Source organism: Pleurodeles waltl, chromosome 11 (genome assembly GCF_031143425.1).
Source record: "Pleurodeles waltl isolate 20211129_DDA chromosome 11, aPleWal1.hap1.20221129, whole genome shotgun sequence".
In the NCBI taxonomy this organism is placed as follows: domain Eukaryota; kingdom Metazoa; phylum Chordata; class Amphibia; order Caudata; family Salamandridae; genus Pleurodeles; species Pleurodeles waltl.
Genome location: NC_090450.1, coordinates 928,660,920 through 928,677,389, shown reverse-complemented (window position 1 = coordinate 928,677,389; position 16,470 = coordinate 928,660,920). Strand labels below are relative to the sequence as shown.

The following is a 16,470-nucleotide window of genomic DNA, read 5'->3' as shown; positions in this document are numbered from 1 at the left end:
TCAGTCAGGGTAGGAGAGTAATCTCTGATTGAAGAGCGAGATGTTGAAGACCAAGATAGAGATCTCCTTCTTCTATGTTTAGATCCAGAGCCATGTGATCTTCTAGATATTGATGTGGATCTAGTTCTTGATGTGAATTTCGATCTGGAGCATTGACGCAATGGAATCCTAGATATTCTAAGAGACTTCGGTGCCCCAGGTGGGAGATGCAGGCTACTAAACAGTCCTGTTGAAGTCGCTGGAGGTACAGATACTGTGTCTGGAGAGAATTGTGGAGATGGAGTACCAGAAACATGAATTTCAGGTCTGACTTGTGATGGAGAATACATTGGAGAATATTCAAAGTCTGATGTATGGGCTAGAGATCTACATTTTATGCTTTACAGCCGGCGTGGAGAAATGTTCAAAGGAGTTTCCAACCTGACCCTAGATGAAGATCGAGAAGCTGAAGGCATTAGTAGAGGCTACCCTTCTCTTGACGGTAGTCTTTCCACTGTGTGTGGCGTAAAATGGGTTTCCTTCAATGTCGACAGAAGATTAGCTAGTCTATGTGACATTAAATGAGTCTCTTTTGATGGTATCTTCTCCACCCCACTCAATCACTGTCATCAACATCGATGGGTGAGGTCTCTCAGCCGGACACTGTGACCTCGATGGTGATATAAGTCTCGACGGCGAATGACAAGCATGCTTCAACACTGAGTGGTGACTCCACCACACTTTTGACGCTAACTTCAGTGTGGACAGTGAGCACACTGGTTCTTCATCCTCAACGTCATGCCTTTCAATGTCAAACGGGGATGTCTTCTCTTGTGATGATTTCTTTTTCTAGATATTACTCTGCAGAAGTCCTTAGGGGAGAGGAGGCTCTTCGGAAAAAGACTGACCTTCCCCAAGGCCCCTTGATGATTCAGTTATTCCTTTCTCTTGAAGACCTGATCTTCTTTACTTTAACAGTACAACTGAAGAATTTCTGGCAGTAACAAAAGCCTCAGGATGATGGGGTTCGGCAGACAGACAATACGGATTGAGTGAGGGTCAGTCTCAACCTGTTTCATTCCCCAGGAAGGACACTTCACAAAAAAGTGAAGGCATTCTTGACCGAAAACAAAACCTTTACTGTCAGAAAAAAAGGTTCTCTGCACTGTAGGTGCTGAAAATGTCAAGGTGTTAGATTAGAAAGGCTTTGGAAAGACTTTCATGACTAAATTACCAAAAAGGCAAAGCTCAGTGCTTCAGGACCCTAACTGTGGAGCTGAAAACATTAACCAACCTAGTCTCACCTGTGAGGCATGATGGGATATAAGAGGTACTGTGAGGTTCTTAAAGGCACAGTGACAGTTTTCTTTCCTATTCTTTGAATGGCAGCTGATTGGCTAACAATGTCTCATATTCCCTTTTATTTTCCTCCTATTTAAGGGCTGTGAAAGACTTTCTACAGTAATTTTTTTATTAAGGACAGTTTTCTGTGATTGTACAGCTTTTTTAACACAAAAAGTCAATGTGCCCTTTTTAGCCTCTCTATATGCTGCAGATTTGTGTGTGTACATACCTTTCTACATGGTTATTTTATATTCATATATATATGTAGAAGCATTTTTAAGAAACTCAAGTGGGTGGGACTATTCAGTGCTAATGAACATGGATGAGGATTCCCCGGAAGAGAAGGAAGATATTTAATATCAGCATGAAAGTCTTTGCTCAAAACAATAAAGAAGATAATTGACAATCTTCCTCGGAATAAACTGAAACAACCATTTCTGTCAATCTGCTTGCGAGAGTCAACGACTCTTGGGAACCCAAAACCGGGTAGTGAAACAATGGACTGATGTGTGCTTGATTTCTTTATGAATCCAAAGTCTTGAGAAAAATAAAGCAGAAGGAAGATTACTAAGGAGAGAACGATATCCACATAACTTAGCCACGTGAAACTGGAACCCAACCTCTAAACAAGAGAGCCTAAAGAGGTCTCCTTAAGGCAGAGCATCCTTAGGAGCAGCAATACTTTATATGGTATACATCGCATGTGACTAGACCAGCAATGCCTTTAAAACGCAGCTGTGTGTACAGGGATGTTAATAAACATATATGTTTTATAATTTAGAATATACACACACAAATAAATGTATATTTTGCATCTGCAGCCAGAAGAAGGCACCTTTTCTCCTAGATTGTGTCCCTTGAAGCCTGCATATCTGCATCTGCAAGTCTAGGGCACATTCAGAGTGGACTTCAATTTGGATTTTGAGGGCTGATGAGAAGCTTGCAAAAGTCACACAGCTGGTAAAAAATACCTCTGAGTTGATAAATGTGTCTTCTTGCCACCATATCAAACTAGAAGATCTCCATGGACATTATCTATTTTCTACTGATGCATCACTACCACTGGCTGTCTAAACATTGAGTTCCAGGAGTGCTAAGGAAGCTATGATCACTTGATTAAAAAATGTAAACGCTGAGAGGATTGTCACTGTTGAGGAGCCCTCATCATTGAAGCAACTTTGATGATGTAATGACAATTGAGAAAATTGCACCAAAGTGAGAGGAACGGTAGCACAGAGAAAGGCAGGAGGTGGTACCTTCTGCTCTTTGAGCTGCACTAGGCCCCTTTCAGACTACAGTCAGCCCTCTCAGAATACCATCAACATAAATCTCAGATACAAATGCACTCAATCACTAAAACTCACACTCTAAAAAAAAACCTTCATCCAAAAGTTCACAAATATGAATGCCAAAGTTCTAGAAAAATATGTATACTTTTAATCTGAAAATGAGATAATGTATATTACATAAATTAACATTCACTGCATACAACCAAATCATTACACAAGTTACGTACCACAAAAAGGAACAATTAAATTAGAAATATGGGTCTTTCCGTGTGTACATTTCTACTTCATGGACTCTGAGCATTTATAAAAACTTACTTCTTACATACAAATGGCCAGTGCTTGTAGATATTGTTAACAATATTTCAGCCCCTTAGAGATCACCAAGTTCCATGAAAGAAAGAACACCCCATCAAAATGATGCTAGTGTTTCTACTTACAAGGAATGTTCCACAAACAATATTCCTGAAGATAATGGACAAAGGGAATCAGCACTACAAATGGGGATTGTCTATGGCAATCCTATCACCAAATCTTACTGTGCAGGAAGAAAAAGATGTCAGGGTAGCTGTGTAGACTAAGAAATTGTTCTCGTCTATCTATTCTATCCTGCTATCAGCTGAGGTGTAGATAATATACAGCAAATCATCAAGTCTTCTAATGCTTTTCATGGGGTCTCCTTTTTAATATATACATGAAACACTATATGATCTGATAATCAGTTCAAAACTAAGCTGATAACAGATTTTTCTTTTGACTGTCTTTAGGTACAGCAGTTAATCAGAATAAGATTAATACCATCTTCCAGATCATCACAAATGGAAGCATATACACTTGGTGTAAACTGAATGTAAACCAACATCTTACAAGTAGGCCTACCAATACGCTAACAAAACAAGCAAAATAGAAAACTGTCACTGACTTTGGAATAGGACACACTTTCATTTAGCATGTGTACAGTACGATACTGGGATATCTGTGATGTTCTTTGATACAAGTCTAAAATCTCATTCTGCTCCCGATTAATGGCCACACAGGGTCTAGCCCTTAATCAATAATCAAAATCAAGCAAAAGCAGATCTTGCCATCACAGAGGCAAAACTGAACAACATCAATGTGCTAGTTTGCTGGGACTAATAAAAACATTTCAATACTACAAACAGTATCTTGTTCAGCAGTTAGGGCTACAAAATGTCAGCACCCAGGCTGTGAAACCATTCCTTTCAGAGCCCCTGTACTACAGTAAAGTGCAGGATCACCAGCGATGGTGCAAGTGCGCTTGTGCAGCCAAGCTCACGTTCAGCACACTAGTAAAGCTATTAAATGGTGTCCTATGGAGGCGCACATCTAGTTTAAGATCCTTACAACAACATGCAAGGCGATATATGAGAAGCTCTAAAGTAACTGTAAGTCTGCATTACCTGGCAGGACCCTGCAGCAATTTACGTTCCAATGGCAAGCAGCTAAATGATCAACTACGCTTTCTCAGTCTGTCTACCTAGGAATGACCAACCAACTGCGTCTATTTAGGAAGCTGTTGAAAGCATAAGCTTTAACTGGCTTGTGTAGTCCAAGATGTTTCTAGACTCTTGTTTTTTTGTTGCGCCAAGCATCAGGATGACTTAAAGTTTTACTGCTTTGCAAATAACGTGATGATGGTGATCTTTATCATAATAGGAACCAACCACCTCCTCAGAGAGGAGCCACCAGAGGTATAAACCCTCTATTAGGTGCCAGTTGTTACAAGAAGATCCAAAAACAATCTCTATCAATAGTGGGGAAAATATCCCAGGAGTAGAAGTGATGAATAAAAATGTATTCATACAAAACATCTTCAAAATGAAGACCAACATTAAAAACTATGAACAAGGAAAACATTTTTACACAGACTAAAGAAGAAAATGTTTAGAGCTAGAATTTCCTTCACAGAGAAGAAATAAAACAACTCAGCCAGCTCAACTGACCTGCCAAGTAAGTGACTGCCTCACCATCCGCGACTGGACATTCGAATGGCTCTGCCTCAGCCCCTCTCACTTGCTAATTTGAATTGCTCTATCCCAGCATCACTGTGAACTGGCTCTCTCTGTCCTATGAACCTGTCACGATTGACTGTCACCTGATCTACCAGCATGCCATTTAACTGGCTCAGCACTAATCATACTAACGTGCAGCATGACTGACTCTGCTCAGGCACCATTAGCCTGTTGAAAGATGCTTTCTTCATAACTCAAATGTTAACTGTACATCTTTTGTTTTCCAAGTTGACCCACGAAGGAAGATTTTCATGGGAGAGTTTATCAGGCAGCATCCAGTGAGTGGTGCAAACACAAATGACAAGTTTGGGGCAGAATGAAAAATGTCCTAGCTATTTTAACAGAAAGTTTCAATTCTTTTAAGGACACAGAGGCGAGGATTAGGCTGTTCTTTCTTCTCTTTTTATTTACCTGCATTCATTACAACAGTCTTTAAACTACATAACATCAAACTTCATTTCCCATGAGACTTTGGGAAAGAGCACCAAGAGAAAACACAGGTCATCCACTACACGGTCAGCGTGCCCTTCAAGACTCTCTGCTGATGCTCCCTCTCCCTCTTTCTTCTTGCGACCACAGCCGGCGAAATTCAGATTTAGTCTTGTTTAGATTAATGCGCCCCGAGAAAGACAACAACGGCATAAATTTCCATTCCTCAAAAGGGTGTGTCATCATTAATAAATCACAATTCAAGTCAAGAGATAGTTACAATTGTTGTGATGCAAAATAAACCATCAGCTAACAAAGTCTACAAATACCATCGACTAACTTGGAGAAACTTTTTCCAGAACGTATCAATACATAATCACCTCACCTTGGGCAGGTAGAATGGATTTAATTTATAGTGGGGGGGAGTGGGAGGAATAATCCTCACCTCTGTGTCCTTAACAGAATTTAAACTTTCCATTACGATAGCTAGGAAAGTTTTCATTCTATATCAGGACAGGAGGCAAGTATTAGGCTAGTTTAAAGCTTCTCCACTACCAGCAATGCCACGTTTTGGATATGTTAAAAGTAAAACCTTTTAAATGTAGAGTCTGAGGACCAGTCTGCCTCATTTAGAATCTCTTCTAATCGGGCTCCTAAAGAAAATGTTTTAGTGGCCATGGCCCTTCTGACAGAATGAACCTGAAAATGGAAGTGTCAACACCAGCTTCCGGCAAGGCCCATCAGGCCCACCTGGTAATTGTAGGAGAGGAAACTGCTTTATGAGGTTTATTGAAGGCAATGAGCAGTTGTCTTTCCCAGTGGGAACGGAGTTTCTCTATCATAAATTCATAGGCTTTTAATGCTTTTACAACACACAACACTTTGGAACCTCTGGAAATATAGGATATGAGACAATTCTTGAATGGCATTTCGTCCTCCTAGAAATGTGGAAGGTCACTCCATCCACAGTAAATACTCTACCTGTTATGTCCAAGGCTGTCACAATTGAGACTCTGTGACAATACATCAGGCATAACAGGGCAGCTAATTTTGCTGATATCTATTTCCTTGACAGATATTTACTCAAAGGCCAATAATTGAACAGGTGCAAAACTTTACTGACATCCCAAAGTGTGGTATATTTAGGTTCAGGAGGAAATGGTAGCCTAATGCCTCTAAGGACTTTCGAAATCAAAGGGTGTTCCCCTACTAGATGCCCATCCATGGGGAAGTGGCCTGCGAAAGGGTAGATCTAAAAGTATTAATGGCCTATATGCTAAAGCTTCTGAGGCTAAGGAAGCAATCAAATGTAAAATGTGGACAGTGTCTGCCTTCACAGGATCCAATTGTCAATGACACCAACCCATCTATCTATCCATCCATCCATCCATCTACACATCCATCAAGGCCAGGATGAGCGGTATAGTTTGATGGTGCTATCCAACCAGGCTTTGGTGAGCAATGAAGCAACTTCTCAAGAAATGTATAGGACTTTCAAACGCTCATGGTAATCCAATGTGCCACGGGATGAGAGCGCTGTAGGAAGTTGGCTCTGTATATACTATCTCAAAGTAACATAGTGTGCACAGAGTCCAAGGGTTCCCCATAGAGGTAAAATAGTGGCAAAATTAGACAATTCCAATGCTCTGTTTTGTGGGAGTGTGGTCGAGCAGTAGGCGTATCAGAGGGTAGTGTTAAGCATTTGTTGTACACACACAGGCAGTAAATGAGAAACACACACTCAAAGACTTAACTCCAGGCCAAAAGTTTTTATATAGAAAAATATATTTTCTTAATTTATTTTTAGAACCACAAGTTCAAGATTTGAAGTAAATACATAAAATGCAAGGTACTCCACACAGTTAAGTTAGGAACTTTGAATTAGAGCAATAACATATACAGTTTTTTTTAAAATGGCAATAAGCTATTTTAAAAGTAGACAGTGCAAAAATCAACAGTTCCTGGGGGAGGTAAGTATTGGTTAGATTTGTGAGGTAAGTAAGATACTTACAAGTCTCAGTTCCTGGGCATATGGAGCCCACCGTTTGGGGTTCAAGGCAATCCCAAAGTTACCACACCAGAAGCTCATTGCCGGTCAGGTACAGAAGTCAAAGAGATGCCCAAAACATATAGGCGCCTATGGAGAACAGGGGTGCTCAGGTTCCAGTATGCCAGCAGGTACGTACCTGCATCTTAGGAGGGCAGACCAGGGGGTTTTTGTAGAGCACTGGGGGTGACACAAGTAGGCACACAAAACACACCCTCAGCGGCACAGGGACAGCCGGGTGCGGTGTGTAAAGCAAGCATCGGGTTTTGTATTGGATTTAATGGTGGGACCCGGGGGTCACTTCTAGCAGTGCAGGCAGGGCACAGGGGGGCTTCTCAGGCCAGCCACCACCTGAGCTAGGCAGAGGGTCGTCTGGGGGTCACTCCTGCACTGAGGTTCGGTTCCTTCTGGTCCTGGGGGCTGCGGGTCAAGTGCTTGGTCCAGGCGTCGGGTCCCTTGTTAGAGGCAGTCGCGGTCAGGGGGCGCCTCTAGATTCTCTCTGCAGGCATTGCTGTGGGGATCCAGGGGGGTCGTCTCAGGCTACACATGGGGTCGCAGTTGCCTGGGAGTCCTCCCTGTGGTGTTGGTTCTCTGGATCTCGAGCCGGGGGCGTCAGGTGCAGAAGGTGAAGTCTCACGCTTCCGGCGGGAAGAGTGAGGTCTTTGAAAGGGAGTTTCTTGGTCCTTAGGTTCAGGGCAGTCCTCTGAGGCTTTAGAGGTCGCTGGTCCCTGTTGGATGTGTCGCTGTTGCAGTTTTTCGAGTCAGGAGACAGGCCGGTAGGGCTGAGACCAAACCAGTTGTCGTCTTCCATTGTCTCTGCAGGGCTTGCAGGTCAGCAGTCCATGTTCTTAGTTCAGGTTGCAGGAATCTGATTTCCTGAGTTCAGGGTCGCCCCTAAATACTCAATTTAGGGGTGTGTTTAGGTCTGGGGGGGGCAGTAGCCAATGGCTACTGTCCTTAAGGGTGGCTACACCCTCCTTTTGCCTCCTCCCTGAGGAGAGTGGGGCACATCCCTATTCCTATTGGGGGAATCCTCCAAAATCAAGATGGAGGATTTCTAAAGGCCGGGTCACCTCACCTCAGGACACCTTAGGGGCTGTCCTGACTGATGGGTGACTCCTCCTTGTTTTTCCTCATTATCTCCCCTGGACTTGCCGCCAAAAGTGGGGGCTGTGTACAGGGGGCGGCCATCTCCACTAGCTGGAGTGCCCTGCGGCATTGTAACCCGAAGCCTGAGCCTTTGAGGCTCACTGCTAGGTGTTACAGTTCCTGCAGGGGGGAGGTGTGAAGCACCTCCACCCAGAGCAGGCTTTGTTTCTGGCCTCAGAGGCCACAAAGGCCCTCACCCCAGGGGGTCAGAAACTCGTCTCTCAGCAGCAGGCCGGCACAGACCAGTCAGTCCTGCACTGAAGGATGGGGTAAAATACAGGGGGCATCTCTAAGATGCCCTCTGTGTGCATGTTGTAATAAATCTAACACTGGCATCAGTGTGGCTTTATTATTCTGAGACGTTTGATACCAAACTTCCCAGTATTCAGTGTAGCCATTTTGGAACTGTGGAGTTCATTTTTGACAAACTCCCAGACCATATACTTAATATCGCCACACTGCACTTACAAAGTCTAAGAATGGACTTGGACACTGTAGGGGCATACTGCTCATGCAGCTATGCCCTCACCTGTGGTATAGTGCACCCTGCCTTAGGGCTGTAAGGCCTGCTAGAGGGGTGACTTACCTGTACCACAGGCAGTATTTTGTGTGCATGGCATCCTGAGGGGGATGCCATGTCGACTTTGCCTTTTTCTCCCCACCAACACACACAATCTGCTATGGCAGTGTGCATGTGTTAGGTGAGGGGTCCCTTAGGGTGGCACAACACATGCTGCAGCCCTTAGGGACGTTCCCTGGTCACAGGGCCCTTGGTGCCACTGGTACCTTTTACAAGGGACTTATCTGTGTGCCAGGGGTGTGCCAATTGTGGAAACAATTGTACATTTTAAGTGAAAGAACACTGGTGCTGGGGCCTGGTTAGCAGGGTCCCAGCACAATTCTCAGTCAAGTCAGCATCAATAGCAGGCAAAAAGTGGGGGGTAACTGCAAGAGGGATCCATTTTCGTACAAGAGCCTTCCAGGACCAGGTGATGAGGATTCCCCCCAGAGATCTAGAAGGAAATCTGGAAACTGGGGTAGACGAATTGGAAATTCCTAAGTAAGTTCCATCAGAACTGCAAACCAGACCTGATATCTCGCAACCAGAGTGACAACTACCAGGTCCGTCTGTGGTCTCCGAATCAGGGTGGACACCCTCATGATCATGGTGAACGGCTGAAATGCATACCCTTTCTTCTTCTTCCAATCCTGGAGAAACGCATCTGTCGCAACTGCATTGGGTTCTGGCCTCCAGCTACAGTTGGTGATCCAGCGAGAGGCAAACAGATCCATCGTGAAAGGTCCCCATTTGGATTGAATCTCCCGAAACACTTATGGGTGCAATTTCCACAGGCTGGCATCCTGCCAATGCCTTGAGTGCCAGTTGAATATCTGATTGAATTTCCCAGGCAGATGCTCCGCTGTCACTGAAATCTGGTTGGCTAGGCAGTAGGACCAAAAACTCCGTGCTCAGTCAGACAGAGACTTTGCTTTCTTTACCCCAAAATGAATGATATAGCAGACTGCCTTTGACATTGTCCATGAGGAGGAGAACGCTAAGCTGGGCTTGGTCCTTGGTCCAACTTTTCACGACAAAGGAACCAGAAAAGTTTTCTCCTGTGAGGACTTCCCGCAGTGTACTCCCCAACCCAAAGTGATGGTGTCTGATCTATCACCAGATCGGGCTGGGAGCCGAAGATGGTTCACTAGTTCCAGGCCTCCATATGGGAGAGCCACAATTGCAGTTCCTCTTTGGCCTCCTCTATTAGGGAAATAGACAAGAGTTGATGGGCCCCACTGCAGGTGGAATATCTTGAGGAGTTGTAAGTCTCAGTAGTGTAGTGGTCCTGGAAAGATGGCCTGTATGAGGTGGTTCTAAGGAGGACTTTCTTTCATTGACCACAAAGCATAGTGAGTCCATAAGGTTGACAGTCATTTGACATTGACCAGTCTCTTTGAGCATTGATCCATAAGGAGGATATTGTCTAGACAGACAATAAGTCAAATACCTCGGGATCTCTGATGTTCCACCACTGGCTTTATAACAGTGGTGAAACACCAGGGAGCGGATGACTGCCCTAGAGGAAGGGAGGTGAACTTGATGATCAGTGACAGGGGTGGTATTGGTGGGGGAGGGGGAATCGGAACTGTAAGGTAGGCACCTTTCAAGTCTAGATGCACCATCCAACCGTTTATTTGTAACAAGTCTCTGAGAAGATAAATGCCCTCCATCTTGAAGTATTGGAAGACTAGACACTCTCAGACTGATAACGCGGCATTGGCCCAATTCCTCTTTTCCACTAGGAAGAGACTGCTGAGGAAATCGCAGGGGTGTAGTTGCGTTTGGACGACCGCCCCTTTCTCTAAGTGTTGAGTAATATCTGAATCCATGAAGTCTGATTGAGCTGGGGAAAAGATTAGGGGTCTCGGTCTCCTTGGTTGGAAAGGCGAGCAGTAGTTTCTATCTGAAAACACCTCAGTGTTTGGAGAACCCAGGCGTCTGATTTAAGAGCTTCCCAGTTGTGAAAGAATTTTTACAATCTTTCCCAAACCCGGATCCCCAAGTGTGGTTGCACACTCACCTTAAGAGGAGCCGAAGGAGCTACTGCCTCTGGCGTTCCCTCTCAAACCTTGTTGTAGGGGGTGGCTTCTAGTGGGATAGAAATTGCCAAAAAAGGAAGAGTCCTGCCACTGTCTTCTTTGAAATCCAAACCCTTTGGAGGCTTGGTGGAGGAAGCTGCTGGTTGAGCCCCCCTTCCACGACCTCCTCTTGAAAAACATGAGGTGTGAAGATTCTTTTAATAGAGGATTGGGCTTTGCCTAATGAATTAAATGTATTCACAATGCTTCCCAATTCACGGATGAAGGGTTCTCAAAAGAGATCTCCTTGGGCAATGGGACCTGCCTTGGATGTCGCTAACTCTCCCAGTTTCAGCACAATCTTTATTAAAAGGGATGCACATCTTTTGGTGGAAATCATGCAGTTTGCGTTTCCTAAGAAATCTATTGCACATTAAGCCCATCCTGACCGTGCCTCTGGAGAGATCAAGGTGTCAGACGCTTTGGCGTCCTTGGCCATATCAAGAAACTTGGCAAGGGGCCCCACTATGCTTAACAGCTTATATTGACATGAGAGCGAGGAACAGGTGTAGCCCCTTTTTTGGGTCCAACACAAATCTGGCCAAGAAGGTGGCCATTGTTGCATTCATGTCATGGATGACAGTCAACTTGCCTCTAAAGGAGGGTGGAGACACTCAGCCGGAAGAAAACTGAGGACTTCTTTTTCTAGCGGTTTTCGTAGATGGCTTGCCACAGAGAAGGCAACTTTGGGTTCTGGGGACCACTCTGTGGAACACGAGTGTAGTAAGTCCTCTGGATCCACCATGTCTGAGTCTGGCCTTCGAGGGGGGCGTAATCCTGCCTGGGTTCCCCCGACGGAAAAGAGGAATTGCCTGATGAGTGCAAGGGTCTAGTGGGTTTGCCATCGCCATCTGAGGCATTCGGGGAGTCATCCTCGTTCAAAGGGTTGGGGCCAGGGGTGGAAAGGGAAGGGTCCCTTGAGGTGCCAGGAAGCAAGAAGGAAAAGGAGAAGGGCGGGCAAGGATGGCGCAAGAGGGTTAGGAGTCCATGAAAGCTTTTTTAAGAGAGGCAAAAGTATTGAGATCGACGCCAAGGTTGACTGCAAGTTTGAGGTTAGTGTCAGTGATGGAAGAGGGCTGCCCTGGAGGTAAGGGCGCCAGTGGCCCAGAAGATTCTTCCCTCTCAGCGAGGGGCTGTTAGTGCTGTGATGCCATCTGAGGGACTTTCTTCTCCAAGGGTGCCACAAGTAGCAACACAACTTTAAAGATAGAGGTGTCCATGATGTAGCAAAATTATCATCAATAAGGAGTTAAGTTATTTCCTCCTCCTCAACAAATTCAGCAAGGTCCTGCATACTTATAATAATAGGCTGGATACATGCTGTGAGTGGAAGAGGATAGCCAATATGCTGGGACAAGTCGAGGGATTTACAGGGACTACCATATGGTAATGGACTGGGAAAATGCTAGGAAAAAGGCCCAGGCCATCAAAACTCCCTTTAATGTTAAAGAGGAAATAACATACCGCCTGGGTAGAGTCCCAATTAAAGCAGCCCAAGGCGCAGCAGTCTTACCCACATGGGTATTCAGACTACAGGAGGGGGCTCAGGAATTGTAAGTTTAAATATTTAGTGCAATTAATGGTTGGAGTGACAGTTCCCACACAAGAATGCAGCTGGTCGGCTTCTGAAACTGATGTGCCGGCCGCAGAGCGGTAGGGCAGGCTGAGCACAGTGATCGGTAAGAGTGTGGGACCGCACAATGCTAATGAGCCCTGTGTGTCAGTGATGGGGTAAGCAGCTGCGAAAGAGAAATAAACATTACAGTGGCTGCACTCCAAGGAAAAAGAATGGTTAGCACAGAGGCACTAAATGGGTGAGAAAGCGGCAGTAACAAATCATATTAACAAAACATAATAGTCAAGTAATATTTAAATCACAACACACAAGACCGTGTATAGAGATACTCAGCTGAAGGCTGCTGGAGCAGCGAAGAAAGGGAGAGAGTCCGCAGAGATTCTTGAAGGGCGTGGCAACTTTGTATTGGATGAACTGTCTCATGGGAAATGAAGTTTGATGTTATGTTGTTTACAGACTGTTGTGATGGCTGCTGGTAAATAAAAGGTGAAGAAAGCACAGCCTAATCCTTGCCTCCGGTCCTAACACAGAATTAGTGGTTTATCTTTTACATGATCACATGTCAATAGCTGAAATGGATAGTTAAACAGAATGTACATTCCAAAATCAAACTTATATAGCTCATCGACTAATCAAAATGTAAGTTGTTTGTTTTGGCCTTGTAGCATATGCACAAAAGATCTCATTTTGCACAGTATGCTAGCAAACATCTCTTGTCTGCAAACACCTTAAAACGAATCATGAATCAAAGTACGTGAACAAGCAAAAATAAAAAGCAATGAAGAGATATGTAGTGTGTGAAAGACATTAGATTAGCTGTCCTGGAGGATATACTGAAAAGATAATCCAATAACCACATGCAGAGCTATTTTCATAAAAATCAGGATGATTTCAATCATTGAAACTGAGGGACTCACTGATCCTTCTTCCAGGGCTCGCCGCACTTCTGGCAAATCAATCACTGGACACCAAACCTCTGCGATCAGGCATTTATTGGTAACATCCAAACTGCATAGGTTGAGGATGTGGTAAATGGCTTTCATCTTCTTAACTTGGATCACCCAGTTGTAGAGAGACTCTGATGCTTTGGACAACACTTGTCGCAAGTACTCTTCAGTTCGGTGTAGAACCTTTAAAGAAAGGAAACATCTACTGTGAAAATTACCTAAGAATCTTTCAACAAATATTAGGAAGAAGTGAAGTTCAAAGGATGAAAATTACCTGTTGTATGTTCAAAAAGATTAAAAAAGCAAAATCGTATCTTGGATTGTCTAAAAATACACATAGGTTGATCAAAATTAATATTATCCGGAAAGCAGCAGGGAGCAAAGGTATTAAGATTTTTTTAAAGTATTATTAAATCAGTTGCAGTAAAGATGGTCTATCATGTTAGGGGATATCCAAAACAAAACTTTTAATTTGGCAACTGAGAATAAACCAAACGTTCCACTACAAACTCCTACTAAAGAAAGAATTCAATGACAAATTAGATGTTGAAAATCTTTTTACCCATGTTAGAAATGTTGAGACATATTTGGTCCTATCAAATAAACTTGTACTATGTTACTGCAAATGATTACAGGATATGGAATTCTGTCTAGTAGTTCAATTCAGACTGCGGTACCCCTACAGCCAGAAGCAGCTGATGGATGCATGGGAGAGGCAGTTGAATCTTCAAACCCACCTCCAGGTGTTCATGAGGTACAACAGAAAAACCCCACACCGGACCCCAGTTAATGACCATAATAACACCAAAGGTGTCACATAACCGCAAGTCAAAAGTTCTGCAACAATGTGGTGTTGGCGATTTAAACGGTGCTGCCTCAGCAAACTGACAAAGCCAGCAGTGCTTGTGTGGCATCAAAGTACACAGCAGTGCAGAAGAAACAGTAATGTGTCTGTCCAGGTCACCCACCCTTCTGTAATACAATTTGGGTCATAAATGTTCATAGCCTCATACTACCACCAGCAGTACCCTAATTCCTGCTATTGCTTTAAAGCTCCAAATTGAAAGAACTTTTCAGACAGAGAACACTGAATGCTGGAATGGAGAAACCATGTATAAACCCAAAACCCCAGCATATTTTCATTACTACACTTTCAAGGGTCTTTTTTTTAACTTGAACAGGTGCTTTAAACAAATACTCTGGCTAGGATTCCTGAAGAGCAGCAGTAATTAGCTCCTTTCACACCTTTGCTAGGTCTGGTTAATAATGACTCGTCCGCAGAACAGAGGCTTCCTGAGAACAAAAGGCATTCAGGCCTCCAGCACCCGTCCTGTTTGACACTTTTGTGCCACAGGCAATCTATAATTATCAGAGGCCTTCAGAAGCCTGGGAACTGCCTGTGTTCCAGTGCCTTCTTTCACAGCATGGACTGGCAAAAGGGTTTGACACTGGTGAAAAGAAAGCTTCCACAAGTGGTGTCATGCCTTCTGCTTTAGCAATTAGGACTCAAAAGGGAAGCACCATAAGCGTTCCTTTTAAATCTCACGTCTCTAACAAAAGGGATGAAGCTTTACGCCAGGAGAAGGAAAATGCTGGGTGCCCAGAAGAGGTGGTTTTGATTTGATTAAGGAGAGGATTGAGGCAGCTGATTTGGGTGGACCTAGCCACATAAAGGTGGGAGAGAATCTTAAGCAATTCTCCAGGCCACCATTGTGTGAAGGTGGATGCAAGACCTAGTCGGACTACTCGGTCATCTTGCTGAAAAGTCAGAAAAGTGATTGCATGGAAATTCTGTCAATTTGTTTAGGAAGTCTTCCCAATTATTGCTAAGTTAACCGTATAAACTACTGCTACCAGCACTCTTAAATCAAAGTGTTGCTAGGAACTGAGACTACACGATGCTTTCTGCTGGAAAAACTTCTGCCTACCTAGAGTAAGTCTGAGACATACCTTTGTTTCCTCTTATCTCCGACTCCAAAAGGTTACTTGGAGGATGACAGGAGCTGGTACCTAGTTGACTCCCCACATGTTAAAGTGGGCCCAGACCTATCAACAAGGATTCTGCTGAGGAGTTTCTTAGTTTCTCTCCATATGGCTGGAGAGAGGTGTGGAAAGCCCTAGAGACAGTGAGCAGGGTCAAGAGCTGTGGAGACGGGACTTTGACTGTGAGAGTGGATGACAGCTATTTTCTCACTGGAACCTTTAGATTAGTACTCAAGCAGCATTCCCTAAAAGATTAGAAACATTTAGAGCCCCCAAGGGAAGATGTTATAGAAGCTACAAGTGATTAAAGTGTTGGAGGTTGCTTTCATTACAATTTCCTTAAGAACATTTGCTGCATGTGAATGAAACAATGTTTTAAAGCACTACATTTTTGTGGTAATGATTATTTTCAAAATTTCAGATTACTGTTGTTTCAAGGACAGAAAAGAATGGATTGCTCCTCGAAACAGCATATTTGAGATGCACAACCAGGGCACTGGTGTCTCATATTTCACTTCTACAGATTACTATAAATGCAAGCCCGTCTCCCCATCAAAGTGCTTATTATGTAAACAAACAAACTATTCCATCCGGTGGTTGATGTTAAGGCGTCGCACATCCGATATAGGTAAGACTGAGTATCAAATACAGAGAAATATAGTCATGTGGAGGGTGCCGGCCTGGTACGTGAACCCAACCACCACGGGTTTCAGAGTGCACAAAAACACAAGTGGTCCTGTAGGAGGGCCACCTATGTCCTGCGCTGTACTAGACAAAATGTAAAGGTAGAAGGCGACCAGGGCACTCCAAACTTCATAGAACCGAGATACGTAGAATAACAAAAAGATTTATTGGTAAACCTCCATGATATAACCTTCCATGTACTTATGATCAATACATGAAAATTCGGTAACAGCCTGTTCATATAGTAAAATTAGTGTCCATATAATGTGACCAATACATGTATATTCGGTAACAGCCAACACGTGTTTCGTCCTCAATGGACTTCTTCAAGGCTGGAAACAAAGAACAAATTGGAGCTCTTAAACAAAATAAA

General features: G+C 43.8%; 1 protein-coding gene across 1 annotated transcript in view; it reads right to left on the bottom strand.

Moving 5' to 3' along the window:
• Window positions 1-16,470, bottom strand: part of ATP6V0A2 (ATPase H+ transporting V0 subunit a2) — a 407,112-nt gene that overhangs the window by 235,640 nt on the left and 155,002 nt on the right. Inside the window, exon 9 of the mRNA XM_069215012.1 lies at window positions 13,401-13,613. Within this exon, the coding sequence (XP_069071113.1) occupies window positions 13,401-13,613 (213 nt within the window). The remainder of the gene's footprint in view (window positions 1-13,400; window positions 13,614-16,470) is intronic.